At 44.5% G+C, this 13,964-nt stretch overlaps 1 protein-coding gene across 1 annotated transcript in view; it reads left to right on the forward strand.

Moving 5' to 3' along the window:
• The window catches only part of STK26 (serine/threonine kinase 26), a 141,858-nt gene that overhangs the window by 63,610 nt on the left and 64,284 nt on the right, over positions 1-13,964 (forward strand). Inside the window, exon 2 of the mRNA XM_068250935.1 lies at positions 10,961-11,191. Coding sequence (XP_068107036.1) covers positions 10,961-11,191 — 231 coding nt within the window. The remainder of the gene's footprint in view (positions 1-10,960; positions 11,192-13,964) is intronic.

A 13,964-nucleotide genomic window follows, 5' to 3' on the forward strand; every position in this document is an offset into this window, starting at 1 on the left:
GCACCGATCGGCTGCAGGGGGCTGAGGGAAGCCCCAGGTGAGTTAATCTCATTTTTTTTTTTCTTGACTTTAGGTTCACTTTAAACTGTTCTTACCAGCAGAGGAACTGTTCTGCATAAGAAAATTCTAAAATCCTACATAACAGCGGAAGTTTAGCATGGATTTCTAGAGCTGCAGTACAGTTAAAAGTCAAAATCCACCCCTGAACTGCTGCAGATTAAAGCTGGCCATACACTGGCCCGATTTGCCGCAGATTCGATCACTGGGATCGAATCTGCTGCCAATCATTCGCGCTAAACGCCGAATTTCGATCCATTTCGTCCGATCCCCATGCGGAAAATTACCGTCGATCGCTGCGGGTAGGGAGCGCGTCGCTAGCGGCGTTCGAGTGCCAGACGACCGACGCGATAGAGCCCGCATACATTACCTGCTCCGCCGGCGCGACTGCCCCCGCTGTCACCGCTGCTTCTTCTCCGCTCTGGTCTCCGGCATGCTTCAGTTCCTCCTCCCCGGCAGGAAGTTTAAACAGTAGAGGGCGCTCTACTGTTTAAACTTCCTGCCGGGCAGGAAGAAGTAAAGCATGCTGGACCTGGAGACCAGAGCGGAGAAGACAGCGGAGACCTGGGGACTGGAGTCGCGCCAGAGAAGCAGGTAATGTATGCGGGCGGGGGGAGTGGCGGCAGCACCACCACCACCACAACAGATTGTGAACGGTTTCAGGCTGAAATCGGTTCACAATCTGTTTGCAGTAAAGGTAACCATACGATCCCTCTCTGATCACATTCGATCAGAGAGGGATCTGTTGGTCGGATCTGACGGCAAATCGACCAGTTTATGGCTACCTTTAGTGCTTAAAAGCAGTTCTATAGATAGTGCAGGCTAGGCATGATTTGTGAAGTGCTCCTCCCCCCTCAATTCCTCACAGAACCTGCTGGTATCAACACAGCAGATGTATTGGTTACCTCAGCAGCAATTTCCCTCACACATTGCACTGCCTGAGAGACCTTCCTATCTACTCCTATTCCTAACAGTTTAAGGCTCCCTGCAAATCCGATTTGCGATTCCGGTTTGCGATTCAGATTTTCCCTGAATGCTATCAACAGAAAAACTGAGAGAAAATGCAGCATGCAGTAAAATCTGAAATCGGAAACGCATGCAGTGTGCTGGGAGTCTAAGAAGGAATCTGCACTATTCAGTGATTTCTTAGGATGTCTGAGACCATTCTGCATGGATTTCTAAAAACCTTTTAATATTTTGTCTCAGACACTCTTGATAAATGTCCCCCTGAGACAATGATTAACCCACCTGTGCATAGGTGAGATTTCCTGAAAAACATGTATCGTTGATGAGTCACGAGGACCGGTTTGAGAAACCTTGGTTTAGTGAATAATGCTGTGCAATATGGTTTATAGCAGGCATATCCTGACCAGTCCAAAATATGGCTGTATGAAAATTGCTTCTCTCCATTTCATCACTATTTGATATTTGTAATTCTGCTCAGCCAGTGTTGATTGCCACACTACATAGCCAGGCAGGTAAAACCACTACTTCCTGTTTCAGCTTTGACACTTCCTGTTTCACTCGCATGTGTAGTGAACAGTGAGTAAGCATTGTGATCTGTAGATTCCATGAGTAGTAGATCATGAAAGCTGGAGAGATGATGTTGACATGCCTGGCTTTGCAATATGGTATGGAAATGTGGATCACAAAACTGATCCTCAATATCTGTTGTGGCTATAGTTTTGGGAACAAGTGATGTACAGACACACTGCTTGGCTATAGCTGATTAGTATGTTCGGTTCTAGAAAGGGGGTGGGGGAGGTAGGGGGGCGACTGAAGGTGAATGAATTGCTACGACCTGCAGGGATTAGAGAAAAGACAAATGCACTCAGTGTTTTAAAGATCAACCTCAGTGGCTTGCTAAATGTGGGGTTTGCACGTTCTCTCATTTAATGCTAATGCAATTATAGTATTTTGAATATTACCCATGAAAGGATGAGCTGAACCAGGAGAAACAATCGCCTGTTTTAACCCTTTCCACTCAGTTCTTTCCTAAAGGAAGTCGTTTCTGCTGATTTTTTTTTTTTTTTTTTTTTTTTTTTTTTTTTTTTTTTTTTTTTTTTAAATGCGCTCTCCCTCTTTCTCTCTCATTTTAACATGGAACGTAACACCGTAACATGTTATATCTTATTTTAAAGAACACATTATATTGTTTAATTTGTTTCCTTATTTGGACAGTTTGGCATCTTCTATTGGCTGCTAGCAGAGGAGAAAGCCAAAGTATGGTAAATTGAAAAACAGTTTCCTGGGTGTAATCCTGGGGTTTTACTGTCCCTACACAATGCAATAGGCGGTATTTCGATTGGGCAGATTAGCAATAAAATACTGGCTACTATTTACACTCTCCCCCAGTCCCTTCCATAGGATTCCATTGATTCCCCATGCAACTTTGCAAGCAATCTGCAAAAATTCTGCAAAGAAAGTACAGGGAGTGCAGAATTATTAGGCAAGTTGTATTTTTGAGGAATAATTTTATTATTGAACAACCATGTTCTCAATGAACCCAAAAAACTCAATATCAAAGCTGAATAATTTTGAAAGTAGTTTTTTAGTATTGCACACCTTGTGCTTTTGGGCACTCCAGTGATGTTGCAGCTCTGAAATATGGCCAAACTGGTGGCAAGTGGCATCTTGGCAGCTGCACGCTTGACTTTTCTCAGTTCATGGGCAGTTATTTTGCACCTTGGTTTTTCCACACGCTTCTTGCAACCCTGTTGACTATTTTGAATGAAACGCTTGATTGTTTAACGATCACGCTTCAGAAGCTTTGCAATTTTAAGAGTGCTGCATCCCTCTGCAAGATATCTCACTATTTTGACTTTTCTGAGCCTGTCAAGTCCATCTTTTGACCTTTTTTCCCAAAGGAAAGGAAGTTGCCTAATTATGCACACCTGATATAGGGTGTTGATGTCATTAGACCACACCCCTTATTACAGAGATACACATCACCTAATATGCTTAATTGGTAGTAGGCTTTCGAGCCTATACAGCTTGGAGTAAGACAACATGCATAAAGAGGACGATTTGGTCAAAATACTCATTTGCCTAATAATTCTGCACTCCCTGTAATCTGCAAGGAATCTGCTCAAAGGAACCTGCTGATTCAAATCAACAACCATTTTTTATTTAAAAAAGAAAAACAGAAGTGGCATTTAAATATAAATGTCACTTCCTGCCGGCCGGGATCGCGGATTTCCGGTATGGGGCTGGGGGGCACTGACAGTGTGGTGATCGGCAGTTTGCGGCTTTCCTGATGTGCTGCAAACCGCTGCTGCAGGGATGTCCCGCATAGTGGGACATACAAGTGCAAAGCGGAATTTGCGATGTCCCGCTATGCGGGACATACGAGTGGAAAGGGTTAAGACTGTCCGGACCTCAGCAAGCTAGTTTGAAAAAGCTCCTAGCAGCGGTCTGCACATTTGTACTCCTTTATCAGACTGTATTGCCCCACAGCAACCAATTAGATTCAGACTTTACTTCTTGAACTGTTATTTTGTTCTCCAGGTCTGAATATGATTGGTTGCTGTGGGGCTTTTCAGAAACAGGTTATTAAAGCCTTTTTTGATAAACAAGGCCCAGTGTGACTGAAACTGAACTGATAAAAGATAGTTTGTTCTGTTATGAGTTCACCAGCCATTCTCTGCTTTTTTTCATTAGTATTAAAGCCCACCTCCGGGGAAACTATTAAAAATAGCATTGGGTACTGTGTAAAGGAGTTAGGAACAGCATTCTTCCAGGATTTTACTGGTGTCCCCATTTGGTTGATTGCCCATCACTTTCTTTCCCTGTGATCTACTGAATTTGAGGCGTTCTAACTCCCTATCAGTTTAGAACACTCTGTTTAGGTTGGAGAGAGTTGCTCTCAGGTTACAGAAATTCATATCAATATAAAAACTATTTAAATGTACTGTAGGAGTTGAGCAGTTAATGGACACACATAGGTGTGCACAGAAGGGCCTCCTTGAGTGCTGGGGGCCTAAGCTGCTAGTTAGAAAGTTCAGCAGCAGTGCAGGAGACAAGGGAGATGGGAACGAGAACAGCCTTTCCTACTTGGTCTACATAGGTGGATGAATTCTCAGAAAACAGCAGATATTTTTTGAAAATGCACACGTGCGCGCACATTAATACGCGCACACACACTGAGCGCACACATACACAACACACATACACAACCCCCATGTGAATGAGCGCTCGCACCCCCATGTGAATGAGCGCTCGCACCCCCATGTGAATGAGCGCTCGCACCCCCAACATCCTCTAGGCCAGGAGATGTACTCGCATAGAAAGACTACATCTCCCAGCATGCATTGCAATAGTCAGAGGTGTGAGGCACTGGCGGGAGTTTCAAAATGCTGCAGCTGTGGTCTCTCCCTGGAGAAGCTGTAGGATCCCGCCTATTGTAGGTAAGTAATGCAACTCACTCCAACCCCCACTCCTCCTCACTCATATAAAATGAACCTGCCCATAAGAGATGCTCGTAACATTGTTCCTATTGAGGTGCTTGGGTCCCTTTTTAAGGGCTCATTCACACTGTGCATTGTGTAACGGACATCATTCTATACATGTAGTTCCTTTCATTACAATGTGTGCGATGCTCTGCAAGAAGCATACAGCAAGGTGTTAAAACGATGCTGTGCTTTAAAACCTGCGTGTGAATGGACATTTAAAGCTATAGTTAGTTTGTTGCTATGCGTTAACTCTGCTTAAAAATACAACTCAAATCATCGCCATGGAGTAGCTTGGCGCTTTATAAATCAATAATATTAACAGTGGGACTGGGCTGTAAAAGGTAAACTTAGGTGGAAGATGAGCCTGGTAAAAGCTTATTTCCATTTGCAGTGAAGCTTATATTAATATAGTATAAATTTGCGTTCTTTCCTTCAAGCCTGTAAACCTTGTTCATGCCATATAAAAGTCTTGTAAAGGCAGTGATTACCTTCTGAGTGTGCTTTCATTTCGTAGACTTTTTTTACTTTTGACCTCTCTTGACCGGCGCTAGCGTTACTAGTTTAAAACGATTTTGTCTTTGTGGTCAGCAGCGGGGGCAGAAACTGTGTATGCTGTGCTTTTGTAGTGATCTCCATGGCACTAATTCACCAGTCTCCTGGCACTTGACCATACTTTCTCTCCTCTTCTTTTTTTTTTTTTCTCCTCTTGCATTTGATAATGTGAAAAAAGATCTGTTTTTCAGTGCTTCTCATGTTCAGTCACTTAGATAATGAGTTGCTAAGGATTATGGGATTTGTCTGGTGACATGTGGAAAACCTTTTTATCGCAATAAGTAAGACAGAAGTAATTGCTTTAATAGTTGGAAAACTCCATCAGAGTTTTAAAGGCTATTTTTTATACAATTGAAAACACTCACATTTTTATTTTGCACAGTAATCTGGGAATTACCTGGCTAATATTCTGTATAGAAGACTCATTCATATTTAATAAGTTTCCTCAAACTCATTTGGGGACTCTAGAGAAAAGGCAAATGGCTGTGTCGCCCAAAGCAGCCGTTCACGTTTTACTTTTTAATATCCTAATCTGTGTAAAGTAACATCCATCTTCTGATTGTTTACCTCAACACAGCCACTCTGCTGCCGGTTTTTATAGTTCCGCAGTTATCTAGCTTAACCTCTTCATTCCACAGGCCATTTTACAGTTAAAGTGGACCTGAGCTCTTGCACAGGACAGAAGGAAAACCTAGAGAAATGCACCCTGTATGTATTTGGAGAGTTTAGCCTGTCTAAAGGCGCGTACACACGCCATGCTTACGCAAATGACTGGTCCGCCAGACCCTCCCGCTGGGCGGACGTTCTGAAAGCACGTGTGTGCGTGCTGTCGACAGACTACTGAGGCTGTTTCTGAACGATCCTGATCATTCAGAAACTACCTTATCAGTCTGCCGACATGTGTACACACATGCTACTGTCAGCAGAACGCCCGCCCAGCGGGAGGGTCTGGCGGACTCGTCCTTTGTGGAAGCATGGCGTGTGTACGCGCCTTTAGACAGGCTAAACTCTCTAAATACATACAGGGTGCATTTCTCTAGGTTTTCGTTCTTTCAGGAGGAAGTAGAGACACTGCAGATTTATTGCAGTTATTTGTATCAGCTGTAACAAAGAAATGTTTCTTTAAATGTTGTGCTGTTGCTTATCTTTCAAAGGAGAGAGGAAGTTCCAAATTCCGGTCTGCTTTAACGCCAAGAGCCATTTTCACCTGTTAGCGCTCCACCCATTCATTTTGGCCATAACTTTATCACTGCTTATCGCACCTAAATCTATATCTTGGGGGATTTTTGCCACAAATTATAATCATGTTCAAGGGCCCGTTTCCACTGCTGCGTAAAATCGGGCCGAATCCGCAGAGTTTCCCCCACAAGAAAATCACGCAGAGAAACTCTGCCATAGGGGATAATGGTGCCGCCGTCCGGATCGCTTGCCTTAGCGATTCTGCCTACATTGCAGCCTTTTTTCGTGCGGGCAGCAGCGAATCCCATAGCCGTGCCATGCACGGCTTCTGGGATTCGTCTGCGTACCCGGAGACCAGGAAGTACCGCCGCGCGTTGGCTAGTGGAAATGGGCCCTTAGGCACCTCATAGAGAAGCATGTGATCAGTTTGGTCAGGTGATAAGATATGCAAGTCTCTGATTTACTAGTCATGATCATGGGCTAAAGCAGGATGTGATCACTGCAAATCAGCTTTGCACATCTATAAGATGCTCAAAAATATTGCAAGCTTCTCCATGAGTTGTCCTAGACATGACCACCACTACCTCTGGATAGGCCAGAATCTTTGTGGTTCCTTCTCCAGCCCACCGATCCAGTGCTGGATCCCTCTCTTCTGGCCTGGAGTGCAGACATGAACAAGCCCAGTGTTCACATATTCACCTTTGCTGAAAGCTCACCAGCTGATCATGTGAGAAGCAGGGAAATGAAAATAACTTTTTAGTAACCACCTAAAAAATAAAATGCAGAAGCCGTCTGAAAGTTTTTCAGTTACTGGGGAGGAAGTCTATGTAAAAACCTCTCTACACCACATTAGCGGTTTTATATAGATAAGTTACCACTTGGCATCCGTAACCTTTTTTTTAAAGCAGTTAAGTACTAAGAGGAATATGTAGGCAGCTATCTTTATTCTGCCAGTTGCTTGACTGTAATGCTCATTTCAGGCTTCAGCAGTTTACTGCACCTGCAACTAATATGGACCAATGGAATTCGAGCAGATGTACAACCTTGTTCTGGATCAGGGACTAGGTATTAGAAGCACTAGACCAGCACAATAGCTAGGAAAATCTATTCTGTCTATATTAGTAGGCTCTGGACTTGCATTGAGAGCAGATTAATTCTCTGCTGCAACACTCATAAGGTCTTATCTAAGAAATAGGAGCGGCCAGGACTAATTAGACAACACTGTGTTGTCAGGTAGGCATGAGTTACCATATTTCTTGAACCGTAAAGGCCCATACACGTCGGATTTTTCCGAACGACGGGTCGTTTGAACGTCCCGTCGTCCGCACGCCACATCGGGCATGTGTACAGTCCGTCGTTCGGGTGATAAGACTGGTCTCAAAATCAGTCTTATCACCCAAACGACGGACTGTACAGACGCCCGAGATGGCGTCTGAACGACGGGACGTGCAAACGACCCGTCGTTCAGAAAAATACGACTTGTATGGGCCTTAAGATGCACTTTTTCTCCCCCAAAAGTCTGGAAAAAAAAGTTAGTCTTATGGTCCAAATACAGGGAGTCCCCAACTTCTGAATATCCGCCGATACGACCGTGCACCGACCCGTCATGCTGGGGACTCCCTGTACTGTGCTCCCCCGGCCTGGTGCAGTGTAATCTCACCTGCTCCTGGCAACTTTCTGTGGCCAATCTGTGCATGGCCTGTGGCCAATTCGGGTGGTGCTGCATCATGCACATGAACTGCTGTGAGGTGGCGTGCAAGGAATTGTTGCGCTGCCTCAAGAAGCCCTGCTGTGTCCGATCATGCCCAGGATGCAGAGCGGAAACTACATAGTGCCCCGGCATGCACGTGACTCGCTATGCGGTCATGTGCAGGGAAGAATGTGCTATCTACGTGATGCTGGGCGATGCGTGAGTACAAGCAGCAGACAGAGGGACGCAAGGGAGATGCGGAGGGACATATGGGGGGGCTCAGAGGGACACAAGGAAGACATAGGACACAAGGGTAGGCACAAGGGGGACGACTTGATTGAGGGGAGAAGATCCACAAGATGCTCCTGCACCATGGATGCACCAGGTTTAGCATTTTTTTTCCCCTGAATTTTTGTCCACTAAACCTAGGTGCATCTTATGATCCAGAGTGTTTTATTGTCTGAAAAATACTGTTTTATTCGGGACTGTAGAGTCTGGTACAAAAATAATCTGACTCAAACTCCGACTTCTCAGTTTATGAAACCACCGACTCCAGGTACCCAAAATGGTCAATCTCCTTAGTCTAATACTTAACAGGGATGTGGATTTGGTACAAAAATCATCCGACTCCTCAGTTCATGAAACCACCGACTCCAACTCTGTCTCCATGTACCCATAATTGCTCCGGCTCCTCGACTCTAACTCCGACTCTACAGCCCTGGTTTGATTGTATGATGACACGTTTCACTTTTAATGCAACCTCTACTTGGTTCAGGAGGGTCAAAAAGTTGCATAACTTTAGCCAGATGAGAACATACCTCTTTTAGACTGTGTACGTGCCCCTAAATGCAATTATGTAAATCAAAACTTATTTGGGGGGGGTCAGGGGAGGAGTTTATAATCTCTGAATGGTAACTAAAGTCTTGTACCCACACTGGATGGTACTAGACTGTGGCTAATAATTCCCTGTAGGTGTAAGTGTCCCCTTGCTTGCTTTAAAGGACAACGGAAGTGCGAAGAATATGGAAGCTGCCATATTTATTTCTGTTTAAACAATTCCAGTTGCCTGGCAGCCCTGCTTATCTATTTGCCTGCATTAGTGTCTGAATCACACCAGAACCAAGCATGCAGCTAATCTGGTCAGATTTGACAATGTCAGAAATGTCTGAAAGTCTATGCCTAAAAGTATTAGAGGCAGAAGATCAGCAGGATAGCCAGGCAACTGGTATTGCTTAAATATGCCAGCCTCCATACACCTCTCACAATGGAGCAAGCATGCTGGATCTTTACCAGTGACCCAGATAGCATCATGCCCCCTCCTTATGCCATCCACCAGAGGCGGCTTCAACCAGGGCCCTTCTGTTGTCCCTCTTCTCCCTTTCAGCTTGCCGCCTCCAGGATCGAGCTTATTCCTGAGTGGTGACATGAATGGTGCGGGTGTCTGCACATCTTAAAGGGAACTGAAGTGGAGAGGGATATTATGGAGGCTGACATGTTTGTTTCATTTTAAATAATGCACATTGCATGGCTGCCCTGCTGATCCTCTGCCTCTAATACTTTAAGCCATAGACCCTGAACAAGCATGCAGATCAGACGTCTGACAAATCTGCAAGATTAGCTGTATGCTTGTTTCAGGTGTGTGATTCAGACACTACTGAGGCCAGAAAGATCAGCAGGATGCCAGGCAACTGGTATTGTTTAAAAGGAAATACATATGGCAGCCTCGATTTTAGTTCTCACACCTCTGATTCCTTTTAAGATAGTTTGCTCCGGTTGTCGTCATCTCTTCTGCCTGGTACACGCCATACAATTTGCTGTCAGATTGACGGCATAATCAATAATTTCCAACAGGTCTGATCTGATTACTGATCGTTTTTCTGATCACTTCTACACAAAATTAATGAAAAAAAACACAATTGGAAATCATATCGGATTTGTTGGAAATAATTGATTTGGCAGTCAATCTGACAGGAAATTTCATCATGTGTACCTTAATTACTCTCCCATCCATTGACTGTGCAGGAGCTGAAGAGGACATGTCTGCAACTTAGATCTTAAAAGCTATCTGCTTACGGCTCAAATGTTCTCAATTGCTTTCATATGCTGCTCCATAGACCAGCAGGGATCACTGTTTAATGTTTATTGGACGATGTAATGTCCGTCATCCTTTCCTGTAATTTTATCAGTGATGGCAATGCAATTGAAGTTTTTTGTTTTTGAACTACAGTTGTCTTAAAATGGTACACTTAAAGAGAAACTGTAACCATGAATAGAACTTCATACCAATAAATAGCTGATACCCCCTTTCCCATGAGAAATATTTTCCTTTTCACAAACTGATCAGGGGGCTCTGTATGGCTGATATTGTGGTGAAACCCCTCCCACAGTGTGATGTCAGGACCATGGTTTCTTGTGTGTGAGCTTTGTTGCATTGTGGGAAACAGCGGTTTACAGCTGTTTCCAACTGCCAAAAAAGCAAGCAGCAACTCCTTTCACTGATATCACCTGCCAGCAGTAAAAATGTCACCATGTGATACATGTCAGAATGTAAATCAGGAAGAGGAAAGATTTTACAATGGGCAAACATTGACTAAATCATTTATACATAATTATTGTAAAAATGAAGCACTTTTTTATTCCATTATTTTCACTGGAGCTCCTCTTTAAGGTAGCAATCTATCAACGATTCTACTTCAATCGAAAAAGCGATCGACTTTATTGGGGAATTGACCCACACACTGCAACTGTTATCCTATGCAATTTACCTTCACTAATTGATCTGATTGATGTCTCCATGCTCTGAATACATACATTGATTGTCGAATATATTTCACTCATCAGTTGGGCATACTGGAACACACTTAATTCTCTCAATTTGCTAATATAATCGCATGGTTGATTGTACAGCAAAATCACTAGATGTTTGGCCACCTTTAGCATTTTAAACTCTGTTAAATTCTGTTACCTGTCATTTGTGTGCTCTTCTGGAGAATGGGAAGTTGCTTACTTTATTTTCTTTCTTTCCTTCTAGAACCACCGGGCTGATCCAGAAGAGCTGTTCACAAAACTTGAGCGAATCGGAAAGGGGTCCTTTGGAGAAGTTTTTAAGGGGATTGATAACCGGACTCAGCACGTGGTTGCTATAAAAATCATTGACCTGGAAGAAGCGGAGGATGAAATAGAGGATATACAGCAAGAAATAACAGTGCTTAGCCAGTGTGACAGCCCCTATGTGACAAAGTACTATGGATCCTATCTCAAGGTGACACTTCATTTTTTTTTTTTTTTTTTTGCTCAGCAGATTAAACTTCTGCTTTGTGTAGATGATGCGATCACCGAGCACAAATGGAACTGCTTATCTCTAGAGTTGTGCAAGTTACAGTAATGCAAGCATCAGGGATTCCATCTGGTGCTATTTATGACTTGAGGCCCCTCTTTCCATGCTGGTGATAGTGGGGGTCTAGATTTGGGTTTAAAAAGTCCCCTGTGTGATGTTCAGAGGTATTACATGTGCACATATCTTCGTTTCAAACTCTCCTCCATCTGATAACGTTGCGGTTTTTAAAATGCTGAATGCAAACCTAAAGCGAAAAAAAAACCCCTATGATATAATGAATTGTGTAGTACATGGTAAGAAATAACATTAGCAGCAAAGAAAAGTCTCATATTTTATTTTCAATTATATAGTTTTTTGTTTAAATAACATTGCATCATTCTGTCACAGTTGCAGATGGTCTTTTAAACTATAAAACAAAGCAGAAATGACCCTTTGAACGTTCCTGCGGTAAAACCTTATCTGAAGCTGCCTCTCAGGCTCTTTTCCACTCACCTGTGGCAGCAGTTAGTGTGATGTCTGGCTGCAGCCTGGGGCAGATGTTATCCCTCATAGGCTATGTGGGGGAACGGACCCGCCCACCTGGTATCGCGGACTGCATAGAAGTGCAGTCCACTTACTGCGATGGATCATGCGTGTTCCTCGACGCAGCTCCAGTACTCTCCGGGGTCCCACTGGCAGCCTGTAAGGATCGCTCACCCACGATGGGTTGGCACGTGAGCAAACGCGCCCACTTCATCGGGAACATACTGCGTCTGTGCATGCTTGTTTCTAGTGTTATTCAGGTACTACTGCAACCAAATAGTTCAGAGGGCTGACAAGCAACTAGTATGGTTTAGAAGGAAATAAATATGGCAGCCTCCATATTCTTTTCTCTTTAGTTTACATTAACTGCTTGCTGTAGGTTTTAGGATGTAGAATCTACATCCTGTATTAAAAACTGCCACCTGCCGCCGGCCGTGCAGAGACTTGTGAATGATTGTTAATTGCTAATGGCAACAGGGATTCAAACAAGTTGGGAAAAAGTTTTTTAAAAGTTAAAAATAAAAATTAGGTGGCGTGGTCCCAATAATAGTTATTATAATAAGTAGTAATAATATTTTTTTTTTTTTTTTTTTACCTTTTGGGGACCAACGTAGTTTGAATCTAAATCCAGCAGGCGGTGCTGCCGCCCTGACTGGACGTTGATTTAACGTCCGCGCTAACGAACCTTCCCAACGCGATCGTGCGCACCGGAGAGGGGAGATTAAGCTGTCATATGACAGCTGATACCTCCCCTCAGTGATCAGCAGCCATCACGTATGGCTGCTGATCACGTGATCACTATGATCGCCGGCAGATCGTAGGGATCATTTTGATAGCTGCAGGGGAAAGAAGAGGATTCACTCACCTCCCTTCTGTTCTCACGACGATCGGCGCTCCCCACCGCTCTTGCCGGCATCTCTGCTCCTTCTGACGTCATCAAGCCGCGACCCGGAACTGAGCGGCAGTAGGAGCAGAGATGCCGGACGGAGCAGAGGGGTCCGCTGCGGCTCATCGCTGGAGCCTGAAAGGTGAGTGATGGCTGCTGACTAAAGGGGGGGCACCTGGCCACACGGGACACTATGCCCAGCAAGGCCCTGGAGGGATCCGGCTGCCCTAACCCCACAAATGCCCCCCTTTCAGCAAAATGCCTGGTCCTTAAGGGGGGGGGGTGTTAAATGGCTGGCCCCGAAAGGGTTAATCCCCAGTTAATTTTTGACCCCAACCTAGCCTATTAACCCCTGCAATACCTATATCAGTTTGTAAACTTTTAATTACTGCTGCCTGTAGCGATCAGATGCAAACGTTTGGGAGAAAGTTTGGACTACCAATGCTCTACAGATGTATTGCTCTGCCATTGCCTAGCGATGCATCTGTACAGTACTATAGCCCCTGAACTGTCGCCCTAGCGAACTCATCCAATTGCCACATACGTGCAGGCTGGGGATAACTGTCTGCCACGTGCTCAGCTAGTAATAAAATATGGCATATGGGATAGAATTTGAACCGGGAAGGGCCAAATAATTCATTTTGGGACATGAGGGACGTGTCGTGAAAATGAGGAAGAGTGTAAAATGAAAAAAATAGGTATTTTCTGCAATTACGCCTAATTTTTCTCCATAAAATGACTATATAAGTAGTTTTGGGAGAAATTTACCCATAGCCTATATAACCTATATCTATCTATCTATCTATCTCGATCTATACCCTAAACACCCACTAATTACCCATCAATCACCCATCAATCACCCCCTATCACTACTAGAGATGTTGCGAACTGTTCGCTCGGCGAACATCTCTGGGGCTTTTACTACTTCCGGGTTGCGCTGACCCGGAGTAGTACGCCTGCGCTGCCCGGCGAAGCGCGTCCTAGATCGCGCTCCTGTTGCCGGGCACTCTCTGCGCATGTGCGTGATGTCGTTCATGACGTCACGCACATGCGCAGAGAGTGCCCGGCAACAGGAGCGCGATCTAGGACGCGCTTCGCCGGGCAGCGCAGGCGTACTACTCCGGGTCAGAGCGACCCGGAAGTAGTAAAAGCCCCATGCATTCAGAGATGTTCGCCAGCGAACGGTTCGGGAACCGTTCGCTACATCTCTAATTACTACCTGTCACTGTTATCCATCAGATCAGACCCTAATCTGCCCCTTTGCGGGCACCCAATCACCCGCCTACACGC

Source organism: Hyperolius riggenbachi, chromosome 8 (assembly GCF_040937935.1).
Source record: "Hyperolius riggenbachi isolate aHypRig1 chromosome 8, aHypRig1.pri, whole genome shotgun sequence".
NCBI lineage: Eukaryota > Metazoa > Chordata > Amphibia > Anura > Hyperoliidae > Hyperolius > Hyperolius riggenbachi.